General features: G+C 44.8%; 5 protein-coding genes across 5 annotated transcripts; 3 read left to right on the plus strand and 2 right to left on the minus strand.

Annotated features, from left to right (window-relative positions):
* LOC104709708 lies at positions 34-1,494 on the plus strand. Its single transcript, XM_010426277.1, has 2 exons — positions 34-287; positions 444-1,494. The coding sequence occupies exons 1-2, from the start codon at positions 34-36 to the stop codon at positions 1,492-1,494; spliced, it is 1,305 nt and encodes a 434-aa protein (XP_010424579.1).
* Positions 11,201-13,537, plus strand: LOC104709710 (ATP-dependent helicase NAM7-like). The gene is given in 5 exon segments (XM_019228786.1): positions 11,201-11,296; positions 11,372-11,930; positions 11,994-12,553; positions 12,644-12,968; positions 13,050-13,537. Coding segments are annotated over 5 exon segments (2,028 nt in total).
* LOC104707566 (short-chain dehydrogenase/reductase SDRA) lies at positions 14,004-15,978 on the minus strand. The gene is made up of 6 exons (XM_010423939.2): positions 15,759-15,978; positions 15,317-15,433; positions 14,996-15,130; positions 14,740-14,865; positions 14,558-14,659; positions 14,004-14,460 (listed from the first exon to the last, which is right to left on the minus strand). The coding sequence occupies exons 1-6, from the start codon at positions 15,894-15,896 to the stop codon at positions 14,311-14,313; spliced, it is 768 nt and encodes a 255-aa protein (XP_010422241.1). The 5' UTR covers positions 15,897-15,978; the 3' UTR covers positions 14,004-14,310.
* Positions 16,443-17,105, plus strand: LOC109125963 (protein GLE1-like). The gene has a single exon (XM_019228787.1). It carries the CDS (start codon positions 16,443-16,445, stop codon positions 17,103-17,105), a length of 663 nt encoding a protein of 220 aa, XP_019084332.1.
* LOC104707567 (EH domain-containing protein 2-like) lies at positions 17,484-19,933 on the minus strand. The gene is made up of 10 exons (XM_010423940.2): positions 19,814-19,933; positions 19,601-19,711; positions 19,350-19,452; positions 19,212-19,261; positions 18,988-19,116; positions 18,648-18,899; positions 18,490-18,569; positions 18,241-18,367; positions 18,015-18,158; positions 17,484-17,764 (listed from the first exon to the last, which is right to left on the minus strand). Exons 1-10 carry the CDS (start codon positions 19,922-19,924, stop codon positions 17,579-17,581), a joined length of 1,293 nt encoding a protein of 430 aa, XP_010422242.2. The 5' UTR covers positions 19,925-19,933; the 3' UTR covers positions 17,484-17,578.

Here is a 20,194-nt window from a genome sequence, read left to right on the forward strand (position 1 = left end):
GGATTAGACGATCCGAAACCATTTTTGACGTCAATGAGTTTTGCAATCAGCCGAGCTCATTTCAGTGACGAAGAGTACGAAGCTGGCTGCTGCCAGCTATTCGTTGAGAATTTAGCCCATGCAGCTCTAGGGTGGTTCTCCCGGCTCCCGCCGAACTCGATAGGGAGCTATCACGAGCTTATCACCGCCTTTCTCCAACATCACTCTACATTCATGATTCGAGGCGCGTCGAACGCCAATCTCTGGAACATGTTCCAGCGTAACGATGAATCTCTCCGAGACTTCATGTAGAGGTTTAAAAGAATCGTCTCGAAACTCTCGATTGCCGACGACACAGCAATATCAGCTCTCCGAAATGCTCTCGCTCACGGCTCCCGATTTAGGGAAGACATCATAATACACGAGCCCCTGACTCTGGATGACGCACTACACCGTGCTAACAGATACATAGAGTTAGACGAAGAGAAGGCATCGAGGACAAACCGTCCAGAACCCCCGGCCCCCAAATCGTCCAAAGGAAAAGAGAAGGCACAAGACGAGCATCACGAGCCTCGTCAACACTTTGACAAAGAATACGCCGATAAGTTGGACAAAGGAAAGAAAGTCCAAACGTTTGCAGTTAGTAATCAAGATCCCAAGGCATCTTCATCAAGGCCCTGGAATAACAAGTGGGTCCGAGACCCATCAGGAAAGGGTGGCAACAAATATTGCGAATACCACAAGCGAGCAGGACACTCAACAGAAGAGTGCCACACCCTCCAACAAATATTGCTCGACAAATTTAAAGAGGGCCAAATTGACGTCGATCTCGAGCGACGACAAATAGCCGTTCACAGGGATAACCATTTCTTCAATCCTGAGAACGAAAACCCAAGCAAGCAATATAACACCGTCCCCGCGCCACAACCGAGACCTGAAACTCTACCTCCGCCCCCACCAACCCATAAAAGGAACCCCGAGCAAACTGAGGATGCAAACGCTCCGGCTCCACGCCGAAGAATAAACATGATCATGGGTGGTCTGGCGACTTGCCGCGACTCGGTCCGTTCTATCAAAGCTTATCGACGGGGACTAGAGGCCAAGCGAGGATGGTTAGTTCAAAGCACACCACCTACTAAGAACTCCGATCCAATCGTTTTCACAGAAGTCGATGCATCAGGTCTAACTGGACCTCATAACGACCCACTGGTGGTCGAGATGGAGATCGGCGAAAGCATGGTTACCAAAATCTTGATCGACACAGGTAGTTCGGTAAACGTCATTTTCAAAGACGTGCTCATTCAAATGGAAATCGACTTGCGGACCACCGAGCACGATGTTCAACCTCTCATTGGATTTGACGGTGACACGGTGATGACGGAAGGTACGATCATGCTACCAGTCTATGTGGGCGGGACGATGCATTGCATCAACTTTGCTATCGTCGATAAGTCGATCGTATACAACGTCATCCTCGGCACTCCTTGGCTGCATAAGATGAAGGCCGTGGCGTGAACTTACCACCAGTGCGTAAAGTTCCCAACTCCTAGAGGAATATTTACACTACAAGGGGACCCGATGGTAGCACAAACCTGCTTCATCATTGAGCGTCAACAACGCCACGCCCGGACATTCACCGTTTCGGACTCAGCCGTCCAAGTACGAGTTAGGGGACCCGCTGGTAGCCCTAACTCTGAATCAATCATCCAAGTAAACATTGACTCTTCCGACGCAACTCGATGCGTGGGAATCGGGGCCGACCTACCACAACCAATCAAGGACGAGCTCGTAAAGTTCTTGTGCCAGAACGCAACGACCTTTGCATGGAGCATGAGCAGTATGACCGGCATCGACCCAAACATAACCTGTCACGAGCTCAATGTGGACTCGACGTTCAAACCGATCAAACAAAGGCGTCGAAAGCTCGGGCTAGAGCGTACCGCTGCCGTTAACGAGGAAGTCAAGAAATTACTCGAGGCTGAATCCATCCGTGAGGTTAAGTATCCCGACTGGCTGAGCAATCCAGTAGTGGTGAAGAAAAAGGATAGCTTCCCCCTGCCGCGCATCGACCAACTAGTCGAGGCGACCGCAGGGAACGAGCTTTTGTCGTTCATGGATGCGTACTCAGGATACAACCAAATTATGATGCACAAGAACGATCAGGAGAAAACGGCTTTCATCACCGATCAGGGAACTTACTGTTACAAGGTTATGCCATTTGGTCTCAAGAATGCGGGTGCAACCTATCAGCGCCTCGTTAACCGCATGTTTGCCGAGCAGCTCGGACGAACCATGGAAGTTTACATCGATGATATGCTGGTCAAGTCAACCCAGGCTGTTGATCACGTCTTGCATCTCGCTCAGTGTTTTGAAGTGCTAAACCGATACAAAATGAAGCTGAACCCAGCCAAGTGTTCATTCGGCGTGACTTCTGGAGAATTCTTAGGATACCTCGTCACGAAGAGAGGTATCGAAGCTAACCCGAAACAAATTTCGGCGCTTACCAACCTCCCATCTCCACGCAACACCCGAGAAGTTAAGCGCCTCACCGGGCGGATCGCTGCTCTGAACAGATTTATTTCACGCTCTACCGATAAGAGTCTACCTTTCTACCAGTTGCTTCGTAGCAACAAGAAGTTCGAATGGGATGATAAGTGCGAGTCTGCTTTCCAAGAACTCAAGCACTATCTAGCTACTCCCCCTGTCCTAGCAAAGCCCGATCAGGACGAAACTCTGTATCTGTACATCGCTGTCTCCGGTTCGGCGGTCAGTGGCGTAATAATCAAGGAGGACAGAGGAGAACAACACTCAATCTTCTATGTGAGTAAAAGCTTAGATGGAGCCGAGCTCCGATATCCCATGTTGGAAAAACTCGCTTACGCTGTAGTTATTTCGGCCAGGAAGTTTCGGCCGTATTTTCAATCCCACACTGTTGAAGTCTTAACCAACCAACCCCTGCGAACCATTCTCAAAAGCCCCAGTCAATCGGGCCGCCTGACGAAATGGGCAGTGGAACTCAGAGAGTACGACATCGAATATAAAAACCGCACATGTGCAAAGTCTCAGGTGCTCGCTGATTTCTTGATCGAACTCCCCCCCGAGCTAGAGTTCGGCTGTCCGGGATCGGCATTCACCTCGTTTCACCAACGGGTGAAGTACTCGAGCAATCGTTCCGGCTCGCCTTTCCCGCCTCGAACAACGAAGCCGAGTATGAAGCACTAATCGCTGGAATGCGATTGGCAAGTGGAATAGGGTGAAGAAGATACAAGTCTTCTGTGACTCACAACTGGTAACTCACCAGTTTAGCGGTGATTACGAGGCGAAGAATGACCGCATGGATGCCTACCTCAGAGTTGTCCAAGATATGTCCAACAATTTTGAGACATTCAAGCTGAACAAAATTCCCCGAAGTGACAACGCACCGGCCGACGCTCTGGCCGTCCTCGCATCCACCTCCGATCCCGACTTACGCCGAGTAATCCCTGTCGAGAGCATCGATCGACCAAGCATCAATCTCCTCGCGCACGCCGAGCCCAATATCCAAGATAAGAAAAAGAAAAAACAGATTATCGAACATGAGACTTTCAGCGATCAAGTCTCGAAAAAGCAAAGAACAGAGGACAGCGACCCCATACTCACGCTATTCGTCATTGAACCACCAGCAAATGTGCCACCTGTGGAGTGCTCGGCCGAGCAAGGATCCGAGACCAGCAAAGAAGGACGAACTTTGTCGTCTCAGGAACAATCGTGACCATCTCACGAACGAGTTTCATCGTCACCATCTCAAGAACAAGCGTCATCATCGAACGCCCAACCCAATCCCGAACTTCACGAGCGACTACACGATTGGCAAGAAGAAATCTGTTGTTTTATCGCAGACGGTATCGTCCCCTCCGACAAGTGGGAGGCCCGGCGCCTTCGGACTCGCTGCACGCATTACACACTTCTCGATGGCAACGTCTTCCGTTGGACAGCATCTGGTACACTTTTGACTTGCGTCGGTCCCGAAGAAATCAACGATGTAATGAGAGAGGTTCACGAAGGTTCCGACGGTAATCACGCCGGAGGTCGCGCGCTCGCACAACGCATACCCAATAATGGTCATTATTGGCCAACCATGAACGACGACTGCGATAAGTTTGTCGCTAGATGCGAGAAATGCCAGCGCCACGCTCCGATCATCCACGCGCCAACCGAACTGTTGAGAACGACCTCTCCACCATATCCCTTTATGCGATGGGCAATAGATATCGTTGGACCTCTTCCTGCGTCCCGTCAAAAGAAATACATTCTCATTATGACGGATTATTTCACCAAATGGGTTGAAGCCGAAGCCTACGCAAAAATCGGAACAAACGAAGTCCAAAAATTTGTGTGGAAAAACATCATTTGCAGGCACGGAATCCCGTATGAGATCGTCACCGACAACAGTGCGCAGTTCACTTTGTTCCAATTCGAAGGTTTTTGCGCGAAGTGGAGAATCCGTTTAAGCAAGTCGACCCCCCGCTATCCACAGGACAACGGACAAGCCGAGGCGACCAACAAGACCATCATTGACCGACTAAAGAAACGACTAGTAGATAAGAAAGGTCTCTGGGCCGACGAGCTCGATGGCGTTCTATGGTCACACCGAACTTCCCCGCGCCGATCAACAGGACGGACACCGTTCTCCCTTGTGCATGGAATGGAAGCCCTTGCACCAGAGGAAATTGGCGTACCTACCTTACGACGCTCAATGCTCGTTCACGATCCTACTCTCAATGCTAAGATGATGCTCGACACTCTCGAAGAAGAACGCGACAAGGCACTTCTTCGAATTCAGAACTATCAACAGCAAGCCGCTAATATTACAACAAGAAGGTGAAGCCACACGACTTCGACGAAGGCGACCTCGTCCTCCGAAAAGTCTTCGAGAACACTGCCGAGCTCAACGCAGGAAAAATGGGCGCTCATTGGGAAGACCCTTACCTGATTTCCAAGGTTGTCACTCCCGGCGTCTACCAGCTGCTCGCCATGGACGGCACACCAATTCCTCGCTCATGGAATTCCGGCAACCTTAAACGTTATTACCATTAGAACTTGCCTACCAAAAAAAAAAAAAAAAAAAAAAAAAAAAAAAAAAAAGAACGCTCGTACTACCGAGCTCTCCCTTTGTAATATGAACTACGTATGCAGCCCGTCACACGGCACAGCTATACCAAAAAATTAAAAACAAAAGTTTCAACTTATCAAAACACACGAGCTCTCTCGAACGAGTCCGTCTCTGCCAGATGTCCAGCTCTTACATCGACCCTCTGGCCAAGGGAACGATTTAAAACGCGTTCCTCATGGATGCAGCGGTGAAATAATCTGCATAAATAAGCCGACCCAGATCGCATTCAGCTAGCAGGCGGTTAAGTTTGTATAAGCCAAGTTCTTACTTGCACTCTCTTGCCGACCTTGTGGCACACACAGGGTAAGCCGGACACCAGAGCCGCACCTTAAAGGTACGACGAGCTCATCTCGACTACCATCCTAAACAATTGGTATTCGAAACACGTAATAGGATAAGCCAGGAGACGTCTTGCACCGTAAAATACAACTCGATACCAAAGATAGGAAAAACACAAAAACATTCTTATTCCATAAACATCCTTATTCCAGAAGAACACAAAGACAAGGCAACGAAATACGAAAGGCCACATTCGGCACACCAAAAACTAACAAAACAAACAAGTCTCAAAGTGCAAACTTAGTCTTCAAATCCCAAATCGGCATCGGAGGGTTTATCAAACTCAAGCTCGCCGATCTTCACATGCCAGACCTGGCACTCCCTCCGCAGACTTTCCAGCGTGTCCATCGGAACATTCGCACCCCTAGCAACCATCTCCTCGAGATACGAGCGAATCCTCTCAGCATGGTTGCTTTCAACAAAGAAATGGTCCGTGCACTCTAACTGGATAATGTAACGATGCAATATGTCGACCCGAGTCCGGCATGCATCAAGCTCGGGCCGACCTTCAAAGGGCCTGCTCTCAATAGGGTCGAGATCGTCCGGTTCAAGGACGGGAATCTCCACCTCAGCCATTGACGCCTCACGGCGAGAGCGCTCCTCTGACAAACGATCCCACCTCCATTTCGAGACCAAAAATCCCTCGTCGATCATAGTTTCAAGATATCTGATAATTCCGTCAACACGATGAAACCAGAAATGACGCTCGAACTTTCGACGCGTAGCGAGAATGTAAGCTCTCAACCTCTGGATCCGAGCGCGATAAAACTCCATCTCGGAACGAACTACATCGTCGGACCTCACAGAGAGCCGCTCTCGCGCCCTCCTCAGCCATGCCGACCTCGTTGTCACATGCATATTACCGATCTCAACTACCCTAAATCAAAAGGAGAGATTTATCTTTAAAACAAGAAAGGAGGATGATGAGAAATGAGCAACTTGAAGGCCAACTTATAGAACAAATAGTGCAATTTTCGAGGCGAAGCAATCAATACCGCAATTCTCAAAAAACACATCCATAGAATGATGAACACATATCATAAAACCAGAAGACAACACATAAAGCAAGTCCAATCATAATGCAAAAGTTCAAAAAGAAAATATATCGCCTAAACGGCCCAACATCCGTTACAAAACGGGAATAGGTCTAACAGAACAACAAGACAAAAGCAAGTCACTGCTCGGCAGCAACCTGAGCGTCCGATCCCGCGGGTGCCCCTGCCATGACGACCTCCTCTCCTACAATCACGGGAACCTCCGCTGCTTGAAGGTTCGTAGGAACGATCGCAGTCTCTGGAAGAGCCTCGAGGTCGCTGTCCAAAACGTCGGCGATATCGAAACCAAGAACCTTGTCCTCCCACATCTTCGCATCAGCCTCCAAGCCGAGCAAAGTCTTCGACGGAATGACCGTACCACTCTTCACCAACTCCTGAAGACAATCATTGGTGCCGCTCACCTGGCTCAAAGTCAGAAGAGACTCCTGTGCCGCTCTGTTGTCATTAATATGCTTCCTCATCCTCTCAATACGAGACCTGTAACCAGCAACCTCGACATCGATGCCATGCCACTCCGCTTGCAGCTGCTGCAACTGCGCCTTCTGAAATGCGTGATCAACCTCGAGCTGCTCGAGACGAGAGCGGGAAGCGTCAAGAGAAGCCTTGAGATCCGCCACTTGCTTCCTGAAACCGGCAGTTTGCTTCGTGAGAACAGCAGAAACCCCTCGCTCTTTATCAAGATCCTGACGAAGCTCCTCAGCCTATCTCCTCGACGGTTCAGAAGTACGAGAATCAGCAAGTTGCTTCTCCAGCTCGGCAATGCGACGCTCGTACGAGACGACCATGCGATTCACGCCACCACCATCCTGAAATGCAAGAAATAAAGAATCAAGATAATAGTTGGGAAAATTCAATCAAGAACATAAAGAGAAATGCCAACCTGGAAGTGTTTCCGAGCCCACGACCAATACAGCTCGGGATCATAGAGAGAACCCACAGAAGGGAGCGGGTCGAACGACCCGCAAACCTTGCTAGCGAGCTCACCACAAGCAATAGCGTTGTTGATGAACAACTCATCCTTCGTCTTGTAAGAAAAGGAGAACGAATCGTCAATCTCAGTGGTGTCGCACGGTATGCCATCCCTCCTAGATCTCTTGGACGACTCGAGCTCGGGAGCGACCACCTCACCATGAGAAGCTCTCTTCCTTGATGGAGTAGGACGTCCAGATTCAGGGACGACGATCGCTAGGGCATCAGAAGCCTCGCCACGTGACTTTTGCGCACGCGGAACGACAGCAGGAACCTTGGCAGCTCTTTTATCGGCACGGGGAGCGGCCACCTCCGCCGATCTCAAATCTCCTGCAACTCGCAGATCGGCACCTCCGCCGGCTGACGGGTCAACGACCTCAGTATCGACAGCGCGCGAGGAAGACCCAGCATCAACGGCCTTTTTGAACTGATCGGCGTATCGAGGAAGGCAGCAATCGATACAACAGAATAAGCGGGAAACTCACGAGATCTCTGAGTAATCAAAGGCCAATGGAGCGCCCCTGGTGTTCGCATCTGTCTGAGATTATCGAAAAAACCTGGGGGATGAGCGCGCAAACGGACGACAGGCTCTGCAAACACCAACAAAAACAAGGAAAGGGTCAAAAACCAGTCAAATGGCAATCAAACAAGTATGAGTGAGAAACTATGAAGCTACCGGGAAACATATTCCACTCAGTAGCACAAAACACATCGAGATCGTCAAACGAAATCTCGTCCCGCTTGACAAAGAAAAAATAACGTTGCCAACGACGAATCTTTTTCTCAGCCCCGACGATTATCTGATGACCCGATTTAGCACTGGTGTAGAAGTATCCCGGACTACCTCTAACTTTTGTGAACTTGGTGGCTTTCTCCAGAAAATGCACATCGACTTCTATACCACAGTTGGTACCAAGTATTGCCAAACCGACCGCATTACGGATACCTCCCATAGAAAGCTGAGAAATGGCGATCCTACGCCTCGCACAATAACGTATCAAAAATTCCGGTAAAGGGAACAACAAACCGCATTCAGTGAAGTAATGCTCAAAAAGCGCAATGAAACCTGTCGGAGGCGTCCAAGGACGCTCGTGAGACTCAGGAACCCGGAAAACCAATCCCTCGGGAATCTTACACCACCGCGCCATTTCAGCAATACTATCCGACGTGCACAACGAAGGACCGTGATCGGCCGGACCGGCTGAAAGATTAGCACCAATCGACGCAGCACTAAGACCCAAAACAGCTGAACGAGGACCAGTATCCTCGGCCGGGACAACGTCCATAGGACTCCCACCAGAACCACTGTCGCTATCTTCGCTGAACTCGAGAATATCAGCAAAGTTGAAGTCGTTGGCCAAACTATCAAAATCTCCACACTCTGCTCCAATACCGACACTAACATCATCAAAAACATCTTTATAAGCCGCAAACTCTTCGGAGAAAGCACGCTGAATTCCCGCAAGAGTTTTACCATGCGCATACGTTAAAACTCGGGAGCTCGTCGAAGGACGACCTTCCTTTCTGCACGAAATGCCGACCTCGCAACCACCCACCATGAGATCGGCATCACCATCGTCAGAATCGACCTCGCAGGAAGTACCGACGAGATCGGAACCGACCTCAGGAGCATCCATTCGCCGAGCTGACATCCTGCTCGCGCGACTACCGATCTCACCAGTTCGACGAGTGATCGCAGCGCCCTCAACCATGTCAATCTCCGGTTCGTCTCCTATGCCGACCTCGGACATGCCTTCCACGCCGATCTCACCAACGCTAGGCCGAGCTCCGAGATCTCTCATCCCGATCTCACCGACGCCAGGCCGAACTACGAGATCTCTCATCCCGATCTTGCCGACAGATTGCCGACCTCCGAGANAGATCTCTAATCCCGATCTCGCTGACGCCAGGCCAAGATCCGAGATTTCCCACGCCGAACTCACCGGATCCAGCCATTCTCGGCGGAAAAGCGCCGATCACACCATTCAATCCGGAATCCTCTCGATCCGATCCGCCAATCTCCGCCGATCCACCAGGTCCGAACGCTCCGCCTCTCTCAGCCGGACTCACAAAATCGACACGGCATCGATCTCCGACCATCCGGGTGCCGATCTCGTTCTCTCTGCCGCACTCGAAATCCTCTTGTTCCGACCCGCCGATCTCCGCGGATCGACCGGATTCAAACACTCCGCCTCTCTCAGCCGAACTTGCGAAACTCATACGGCGCCGACCTCCGAACGTCCTCCCGCCGACCTCGTTCTCTCTGCCGCACCCAAAATCCCCTCGTTCCGACCCGTCGATCTCCGCCGATCGACCGGATTTAAATACACCGCCTTTCTCGGCCGGACTCGCGAAACTCGTATGGCGCCGACCTCCGAACATCCTCCCGCCGACCTCGTTCTCTGTGCCGAGCTTGAATCCCGGCTCGACTTGATGACCTTCGAGCCCGCTCAAGCCCGAGCCAGCACGGCAACCTCCGTCTTCCTCCGTATCGGCATCATGCCAATCCCAAGCCGAACGGTTTCGCCGACCGCCGACCATCGACGATCTCCCCATGAGAAGCTCGGCGGCGGCGGCTGCTAGGTCTTCAAGGATATGTGACCAAACAAAGGGGAGAGAAAAATAGAGAGAGAAAGAAGTAAAAGCATAAAAATAAAAGGATAGAGAGAGAAAGTAACCTTTTTATGGAGAGGAGGAAGTGAAGAAAAAGGAGGAGATGGGGAGACATAAATAAGTAAATAAAACGGAAATTTTACTGCAAAATCCGTCACCTCGATCTGCGACATGCCCCGTTTCCGGAAATTCTTCAAATACCGCGCTCAAAGTAAAAACTGCTGGATATCCACGGTATCTCTCGGAGAACGAGCCTGGTGACTACAGAAGAATCGCTGTAGCAATTTTGCTCCATAGAAGCGACCCGAGACTATATGCGCTGAGTGGGCATATTACGGACAGTTCAAGTACGCCCGCCGATCGCAGAAGGACTGCCACTCTCCGGACTAAGGGGGGGACTATTGTTGGATATGGGCTACGCCCACTATGCCACTCGGCCCAACGAGATTCACTAATTATATTCTCGGCCCGACAAGATTGGGAGAAAGTCACTAATTCCCGCAAAAGGGCAATCTCGGGAATTAACGACGGAAACCCTAGATCTCCCTAGGTCAACAGTCTCCTATAAAAGGAGAAGGCATTTATTGGGATAATAAGGCTGACCCGCGGACAATACCCACAGAGCAATACTTTGCATCGAAAACTGCTATTAACCTTCGTATAATTCGTCCTTGTTTTCAGTTCGTCATTTTAAGCTTACTAGTTTGTCTGTGAACTAACAAGCTCTAATTCGACTTGTTTAAGTGACGATCTCACGTTTTCCCCGATTAATAAAGAACTTGCTCGCTCTTTCCCACTAAATCTTATTTGTTTAAACTGTATAATCCCGGTACAAACAAGTAGAACATCAAACAAGCTCAACATATCAGTACAGATGAGTATGGCGGCGCAAGGAAACAGTACTAATTACGAGCCAAAACATGGAGACCTCATTGCTCTCACAAAAGCAAAAAGGCCAAGAGGCGTCGATGACTTAAACCCACTGATTCTTGCATATGTATTCTCTGTCGAAGAAGAGCTACACTTCACTGTTCATTCCTCCAAAACCATATCCATTGATGAGAGATTCTCGTTTCGTTCCGGTGTTTTTCTTATGAATTTAACCACAAACACACGTATCTGGAAGGCTTTGCATAACGGAGATGCAAACTTGAGTCTCATCAAGAGTGTCCTTCAGGCTAACACCGCGGTAAGTAACATGTAATGATCTTGCTTTAACGTATGCTGTGGAGTAATTGTGGTTTTGTTCTTGTATATGTTTCAGGATACAGAACAACCTGTTTCTTCTAGGAATTTTGGAAATGATATAATGGATATTATACATTCAGCCAACTTGAACTCTTCCCAAGAATCTGCAATATTGGCTTGCCTAGAGACGGGAAAAATCCGTGACAAGACTAGTGTGAAACTGATTTGGGGGCCACCTGGTACTGGCAAGACAAAGACGGTGGCTACGCTTCTTTTTGCTCTTCTCAACTTAGGTAGCAGAACAGTAGTGTGTGCTCCTACAAACACGGCTGTTGTAGGAGTTGCATCGAGGCTTTTGGCGTTATTTAAGGAAAATTCTTCATCAGAACATTCTACTTTCGGGCTTGGGAATATTGTTTTAGTCGGAAACCGAGTTAGAATGGGGATAGATGACAGGGGGAATGATGACCTCCTCAATGTGTTTCTTGATCATCGCATCACTAAACTGCGTAAACTTTTTTCGCCATCGACCAGATGGGAACGGAGGTTGGAGTCAGTCATTGATACTCTTGAAAATACGGAGTCTAACTATAAGAAATATCGGTTGCTAAGTGACGTAAGGGAGAAGCAAGAAGGTAAAAGTCTTCTTACAACATTTGGTGAGTTTGTAAAGAAACTGTTTCTTGGCTCAAATGAAGAATTGGAGAAGGAAGAAGCTAAAAAGAAAGAAAAGATTCTTACATTTGGGGAGTTTGTAAAGCCAAAGTTTGATGAGTTAAGTGAAACAATGGAGAAAGTCCACAGGGATATGGTGGATATGTACACACATCTGCCTAAGTCTTTTATATCATCCAACGATGTGAAGAAAATGCATGCAGCTCATCAAGCTATTCGCCGAGCCAGATCTTTCTTGCAGGAGAATCAAGAAAGCTTAACATTCGATAGTTTTAACAAACTCATCGGTGTTGATTGCCTTCAGACTCTACGTTTTCTATCAAAACGTTTTGAGATTCCAGGCTTGTTGGTAAACGAGGATGTAAGGAGATTCTGCCTACAAAATGCACACGTAATCTTCTGCACTGCCTCGGGTGCTGCAGAGATGACCGCGGAACGGACAGGATCTGTAGAACTGCTTGTAGTTGACGAGGCGGCTCAACTTAAAGAATGTGAATCTGTTGCTGCGTTGCAACTTGAGGGCTTGCGCCATGCTGTTCTCATAGGAGATGAGCTCCAGCTACCAGCAATGGTGCAAAACGAGGTACTACTCTTTTGTCTTATTGATCTATTTTTGTTTTTGGCATTTTAAACGTAGGAATGGAGTTTTGAAACATAGTTCTTGTATAAGTAGGTATGTCAGAAGGCCAAGTTTGGAAGAAGCTTGTTTGAGAGATTGGTTTTGATTGGCCACAAGAAACATTTGCTTAATATTCAATACCGTATGCATCCATCTATAAGTCGTTTCCCCAACATGGAGTTTTATGATGGTAAGATCGCTGATGCTGACATTGTTAAAGAGAAAAGCTACCAAAAGCGGTTTCTTCAAGGAAACATGTTTGGTTCTTTCTCGTTTATTAACGTGGGACTTGGGAAAGAAGAGTTTGGTGATGGACATAGTCCTAAAAACATGGTTGAGGTTGCTGTCATTGCTGAGATCTTATCCAATCTTCTAAAAGGTGATCTTTATTGATCTATGTCGATTTATATAACATGTTTTTCATGTATTCTTTTTTAAATTTGCCTAGTTTTTGAAACAGTGTCAAGTGAGACAAAGATGAAGATGAGCGTTGGGGTTATCTCACCTTATAAAGGTCAAATTAGAGCAATCCAAGAGAGGATCGGTAAGAAGTACAATTCCGTACCAGGTGAGCTCTTCACTTTAAGTGTTCGGTCGGTTGATGGGTTTTAAGGAGGAGAAGAAGACATCATTATCATATCCACTGTGAGAAGCAACGGCAACGGAAGCATAGGGTTTCTCTCTAACCGTCAAAGAGCCAACGTGGCACTGACTCGTGCAAGGCATTGTTTATGGGTGATTGGGAACGAGAGAACTCTATTGCTGAGTGGTTCGATATGGACAAAGCTCGTAAGGGACTCGAAGATACGTGGATGTTTCTATAATGCTGTTGAAGAGAAAAATTTAAGAGATGCCATGAACAATGCTCTTCCAAAGGTCGACATGTCTGATGTGTATTCGAGTTTTCAGTCTCTTTCGATCAGGAAAGAAAGAATAAATGCCCGGTAGATCCTTTACCAGGGTATCTCGATGGTTTTTCCTCTTTTTGTGGCTTCGGTATCTATGGATAGTTTGGCTTTAATATCTATGGATAGTATAGAACTAGCAGCCTGTTATGATGAATCTCTTTCTTGCCAAACAAGTAATTGATGTACCGCTTTCTGTAGAAAGATCAATGTTCACGTACTAGATGCAGTTCAACTACCGTTGTATCACTTTTGTCGAAAGCACACGGTAGTCAGTGGCTTACGTTAGGTTCCTACGACTCTGGTTCGATCATACTACCTAAAATTTAAGACCTAGCCTCCATATACGAGTCAAATAATTTACGATCAGACTACCTAAAATTTAAGACCTAGCCTCCATATACGAGTCAAATAATTTACCTACGCATCATTATTGCTTCCGGTGATGAGTCAGAGGGTATGGACTCATAAGTGAATCTTGGCATTACAAATTATTTGGGAGAGCAAAGTAGTAAACAAAATCAACATAAACACAAATGTATACCTAAACACACAATAAAAACCTAGTGTTACGTACATACATATAAAACCCAAACTTTATTGTTCGAGCTCTGAAATAAACCCAAACAAGTCTTTCTAATGAAGAAATTATCGTTTTACAAGCCCAACAAAGGTATCCAACGGATTCATGATATTATTGGAACTTCTTCTTTTCGTAAAATCTTATTTGGTTGAAAACTAATAAAACGATCTCTACTTTTTATGATTGTTTCCCTGATTGCATTTTTCTGATGCTAATATTGGCTCGGAATTGGTTTAGAGTCTTGAGGGCATTCCTCCAGCAACGACCAAAGTCTCACCAGTAATATAAGAAGAATCATCTGATGCTAAGAAAGCCGCCGCAGCAGCCATATCTCCAGTTGTTCCCAACCTGTTAAGCAGAGTCTTCTCTTCGATACTTTCCCTCTGAGCAAAATCCACAAGTGTAGTACTATTATTGTTATCCCATCATTTGAGATCCAATCATAACCTCAGTTTATAAGATTTAATTTTAAAACATTACCACTTCGGAGTTTCCAGTAATGAACGAAGCAAAGTGTGTGGGAACAAAACCGGGTGCAACTGCGTTCACGCGTGTGTCTGGTCCCATCTCAGCAGCAAGTGCCTGAGACATGATGTTCAAATCAATGCAATAAATCATCATAATCATCATCCAGTCAGGAGATGGGAGACGCTAATACATACCTTCACTAGGCCGAGAAGAGCTGTCTTAGTGACTCCGTACATAGCCATCGATCCTTGTGGTTGAAATCCAGCAATGGAAGTTATGAAGATAACCGAAGAACCCTTCTCTAGGTGAGGAGCCATGTCCTGGTAAAACGAACACAAACAAGGTCAAATCGAATCTAAAATTTTATCTAATTAGCTATGGAAAGACAAAGCTAATACTTTACCGTGACTGTTGTAAACTAATGAAAACCATAAAAAGGAAAAGCTTTACCTGAAGGAGAAGTATAGAGGATTTGACATTGATTTCCCATAGCTTGTCGAGAACAGCTTCTTTGGTAGACAAGATCGGGTCTGTAGATGGGTTGGCAGCAGCGTTACAGACAACGATATCTATCTTGCCATATTTCTGAACCAAAACACCAATCAAAACGTAACTTCAAACACAGAAGACATCATAATCTCTCTTAAGTAAATCAAAGACACGCAAACAAAGGATTCACAAGTGTGGTTAAGTGAGAGAGCTTTGAAGCAGCAAGACCAATCAACAATGTAAAGCTTGTTCACGATCAATTTGCTCATAGATTAAGTTTACCTGAACAGTCTTTTCGACAAGATTACGGCGATGTTGAGCATTGGAAACATGACAAACGATTCCATACGCATCAATCCCTTTGGATTTGAGTTTCTCTACCGCCTCGTCAACGTTTGCCTGCACACATATATATAATCAAAATCAACAAAAAAAATTGGCTAAAACAAAGCTACCAGCTTCCAAAAACACACACACACAATCTACTTCTCTGATCAGAACTGTCAAAATTCAGATGATTCACTTCACAGTAACATAGAGAAACTTAGATTCTGTAACAAATCAAACCAAAATTTTCAACAATTCTGGGCTTACAGTGAAATTGCAAAAATCAAAATCCCCAATACAACAAAAGCAAAGTAATTGAAGCACCGAGTACGAAGATCCATCACTAAGAAGATCGATTAAAGTCTTCAAATCAAAGAGAGAGAGAGATTGTGGAAACCTGTTTGCGGGAAGAGACGACGACGGAAGCGCCTTCGAGACCAAAACGCTCAATGATTCCGAAACCAATCCCTTGCGTCGAAGCCGTCACAATCGCTACTTTACCTTCCAATCTTCTCGGTATCTTCGTCTTCTCCATTTTCAATCTTTTCTTGCTTCTTCCAATGATTGTGTTCTCTCTCTCTCTAAAGTAAGCGATGAGTGATGAAGTTTGCGGCGTTTGAAGCGTTTAAATTTCGTTTTTTTAAAAGCGTTTAAATGATTGTTCGTGAGATTGCGTTTGAAACGTTTAAATGATTTATGGTAAGAAAATCCATAGGATTTCTATTTCTATATCCTAAACAACAGTGTGACACACAATAAAAATTAAAATAATTTGTTGGAATATATCGTAATTTAAAGAACAACAAAGAGAGGAAAATGTAAATAGGATGTAAAAAGAAAAAACGAAAAGGAAAATTCAAGAAAAGGGAAAAAAAACTCAAGAAAATGGAAAAGAAAGAAAAAGGAAATCACAAGAAAAATATGGAAAACTTATCAATTTACTATTTTTTATTTCACATTCATAACTCTATAAATAAGCTCTTGCGTTAGGGTTGAAATCATAATAACAATTAACAAGAGAAACAAAATAATCTTACAGAGAAGTTATTGAACAACAAACCATCTTGTTCTGCTAATGCTAATGGGGATTGAAACGTCTCCCTCTGCAAAATCAGGGGACGAACAGTACCGTAGAGATGATGAACGAGAACTCGCACAAGAGAAGGCTGTGCTAGAGAGAACTAGTGTTGTTGGTAGTTCAGCTACAACATCGAGTTTTCAAGCTGAAGAAATTGGTTTGATGTTGGTGAAGCAGAGATTGAATAAGCTGCAAGAGTTAGAAGCAATGAACCAAGAGCTAAAATCACGTTTGAATGAGGACTTTCGCAGTTTCGAAAAGAGTATTGAAAGGGCGATAAAGCAAATAACTGCGGTGAAGGATAATGTAAATACAAAGATCAATGAGATTGTCAAAATATTCAAAGACCCTCGTTGTCCCTTATCCATCAGTATTGCGGCTTTTGCAAAGAGAATGGTCTACAAAAGGACCCCTTTTGCATCCAGCTACGTCATCGTTCACGTCGCCTCGATGTTTCCACAAGCTATGGATATACTACTTGCTGAGTTCCACAAAGCTTGCATCTACACTGCTCCAAATCATATCGCAAACTCAGATCAGTCAGTGTGGGATTCTTCTGACGCTTATGAACTCCTAGATTCTATTATGAAGCTCTACGGTGCGCTCGTCCAGGAAGATATACACGGTGGCAATGCTACTAACATGCATGGGATAGAACATGGATAGACTTGGTTAACCCAGTTCGTTAACAACACCTCAACCAACAACAACAACATAGCTAACGCAATAGCCTTAAATGCCTTTCTACAGACAGCAGGCTTTGGTCTTCATCAACGCTACAAATCTCAGTTTGTGAATGTTGTGAACGATGTGGGAGAGCAAATCTTGAAGAACTTGAGGACAGAAAAGGGAGAGCAAATCTTGAAGAAAGTGAGGACAGAATTGACCATAGCCAATATCACAGCCTACTTAGATGACCAGATGTATCTAAAGGAGCCTAAAGGAAGAACTATGAAGACGAGTCTCTTGTCAGTGAACTATACTGCAGAGTTAGAACAACAATACCAGAGATTGATTACTAATTCAGAAGAGCACAAAACATAATCTCCAAATATTTAACTTGTTCTACTGATTGTGATAAACTCTGAAGCTTGATCATAAAAAGTTTTTTTTTTCTTCTAAGTACAAGCATTATTGTTTTAATCATAAGGATTTCTGAATTTCTTCAATAGATCTGGAATATCGTATCCCAGCATATCATCCACTGCTTGAATCATCTTAGGCTTCAACTTCTCGAATTTGTCAATGTTATAGCCTCCCAATACTTCTCTAAAATGCTCCACACTTGGGAAATCTCCAGCCGGAAGATGAAACTCCCTCTGTACCTGTTTTTTTTAAGAATTACAATAATTTTTTGTTAAATAATCTGAAATCAATCAATACAAAACATGAAAACATGAGATAAAAACCAATTCCTTTATTTATTTCTTGATCAATAGAGAGGTGCGTGTAAACAAAAATTCTAGTTTGGCTTAAAGTCAACTACTTTGGTTTAGGACATTTTAAAAATCTCTAGTAGGCTACTCATAATGCGATTAGTCTAAGTTTTGTAGCTCAAATGAGATATTTACTAACCTTTCCAAATTCTTCTTGGAGATTGTCCATAAGACGTTGCTGAGCTTTGGATTTGCCCATCATTGCTGGCATTTCCTTCCTAAGATGGCTCATAATGTATGCATTGATCTTCGCAGCTCGAGCTCGCTTCACAAACTCGTTAATCTGCAACAAATAGTTGTTTTCAGCCTCAAAATTTTGAATTTATGGACATTACTGTTTGAACTGAGACTCATCAGAATCATACCTTTCTGTCACATGCTTTCTTAGGTATGTCCATTAAGTCTGCTAGAAGATCATTTTGCTCTTTCTCAAAGAGTTCTTTTCCAATCGGTCCAACTGCAGCTTCGTTTATGGGTTTGTCATTGAAGGACCTGCACAAGTAAAGCAATAACAAAATTAATCTATTGTGTAACCAAATGAAACTAATGGCTTAAATTCCTTTTAACAACTCATGAAATCAAAATCACAGTTCATGTCGTATTCAAAGGCATACCCAATATAGACACGTACGACCTCTGGTGTATTCAAGACTTTACCAAGCGACCACATCAATGCTCCATACACTCTCATTAGCTAAGAATCAAGGATTTAGATCAGCTCAAACACAAGTAAAAATGAAGCTTATGAATGGGGGAGGAAATGGATAATTACTTGTTGAGTATCAACTTGGTCAGCTTTGTTTAAAACAACACGGATCTTGTCTTCGTTACCACGCAGAGATGTTATCACCCGTTTGAATTCATCACTGATGTCAAGCTTATGGGGATCAAAGAGAAGGAGAATCATATCACATTTAGATGCAAACCATGAGATCACACCAGTGAAGTCATAGCTCCTTTGCATCCTTTGTTTCTCTCCAGAAAGAACTCCAGGAGTGTCTACAAGAGTAATTTGGTCCAAGACCTACAACACAAACAGGAAGACAAGGCTCACATAAACCAACAGAGAGAATAATCAAAAAGAGACAATGGAATAATGGTTAATTACTCACGGGATGCGGCATTTGTGAACACTCAAACTTTGAGAGGAAAGCACCTCCAAAACTTGTTAGCCCGTTAAATGGCATGTCAGCTTGAACAGCCATGGTATTTCCAGGTATGGTTCGTTCATCTGGTCCACTCTATAAGAAAATCAAATCATAAGAGTTAAATGAATACATCAAGTAACTCACTAGTAATGATTCAACTACGATCAAATCAAGACACACTGACATACCATTGCAACCACAAACCGATCTGTTGTTGGCTCTGGACCAATGTGAGCTCCTGGTAACAAGATGACAGTGGTGAAAATCAGATACATAACTGAAGATTCATTGCATTAGTACGAGTTTAAGGGAACGGAGCAAGTTACCGGGGTAGTCACATCCGAGCAAGTGTTTAATAAATGTTGTTTTTCCGGTGGAATATTGACCCAAAAGCATTACCATTGGTTTGGCATCAAAATCGCTATTAGTCTGCAAATCAACAACAAAAAAAGTATCAAGAGAACAAACTGAGAATCAATCTACAAGGTGACATTGGATATAATTTCTGTAACGGACAAACAAAACCACACAACACAACTGCTTCTGAAATGATAAGGATAGCATAAAGTTCACTCACCAGTACAGGGGATGCAAAATCATTGAAACGATATGTGACTTCCAAAGGCTTCAGCTTTTCAGTGTACAATCTTTTCAAGCCATCGACAATTGTCACCACATTTACTTGTGGCTGGTCATGCAAAATGGCAGATTACATGTTAGAATCATCAGATCACACGCTCAAATACCAAGAAGATGGACATTGCAGCGACAAAGCAAAGTATTATCCCACCTTGATAATAGATTTTGATTTGTACCAGGGAGCTTTTGCCGTGACTTGTGGCTGAGGAACTACTGCAAGTTTAGCCAGCAAATCAATCAGACATATTAAAAACATAAACATATAACATAGATTTTTTCTTAATAATTGCTGAAAAATAAATCTTTAGTATACTACGGATCAAAATCTATTAAATTAAAAGGAACAACAAAAAACAAAAGTGTCATTTGAAAAAATGTGCTTATGAATGCTTATGATATAGACGTCTTTCCATACAAATGGATTATATACTTTCTAGGTTTATAATAGCCAAAGTTCAACAAAGCGTTAGGCGGTATATGGGCAGTGACCCAGTGCCTAGCGCCTAGAACGCTAGACAGTTTCAGGCGGTTT

The sequence above is a fragment of the Camelina sativa genome, chromosome 8 (genome assembly GCF_000633955.1).
Source record: "Camelina sativa cultivar DH55 chromosome 8, Cs, whole genome shotgun sequence".
Lineage (NCBI taxonomy): Eukaryota > Viridiplantae > Streptophyta > Magnoliopsida > Brassicales > Brassicaceae > Camelina > Camelina sativa.

Excerpts from the sequence above, each read along its gene's own strand:
- LOC104709708 (XM_010426277.1), top strand. The coding sequence starts at position 34 with ATGAGTTTTGCAATCAGCCGAGCTCATTTCAGTGACGAAGAGTACGAA. Across the intron at positions 288-443 it reads GAATCTCTCCGAGACTTCAT|ATACATAGAGTTAGACGAAG; the intron begins GTAGAGGTTTAA and ends CCGTGCTAACAG.
- LOC104707566 (XM_010423939.2), bottom strand. The coding sequence starts at position 15,896 with ATGGAGAAGACGAAGATACCGAGAAGATTGGAAGGTAAAGTAGCGATT. Across the intron at positions 14,866-14,995 it reads CCTCTATACTTCTCCTTCAG|GACATGGCTCCTCACCTAGA; the intron begins GTAAAGCTTTTC and ends TCGTTTTACCAG. Across the intron at positions 14,461-14,557 it reads TTACTGGAAACTCCGAAGTG|AGGGAAAGTATCGAAGAGAA; the intron begins GTAATGTTTTAA and ends GATTTTGCTCAG.
- LOC109125963 (XM_019228787.1), top strand. The coding sequence starts at position 16,443 with ATGGGGATTGAAACGTCTCCCTCTGCAAAATCAGGGGACGAACAGTAC.
- LOC104707567 (XM_010423940.2), bottom strand. The coding sequence starts at position 19,924 with ATGTTTATGTTTTTAATATGTCTGATTGATTTGCTGGCTAAACTTGCA. Across the intron at positions 18,570-18,647 it reads ACCAAGTTGATACTCAACAA|CTAATGAGAGTGTATGGAGC; the intron begins GTAATTATCCAT and ends CTTGATTCTTAG. Across the intron at positions 18,368-18,489 it reads GTCGTACGTGTCTATATTGG|GTCCTTCAATGACAAACCCA; the intron begins GTATGCCTTTGA and ends TTACTTGTGCAG.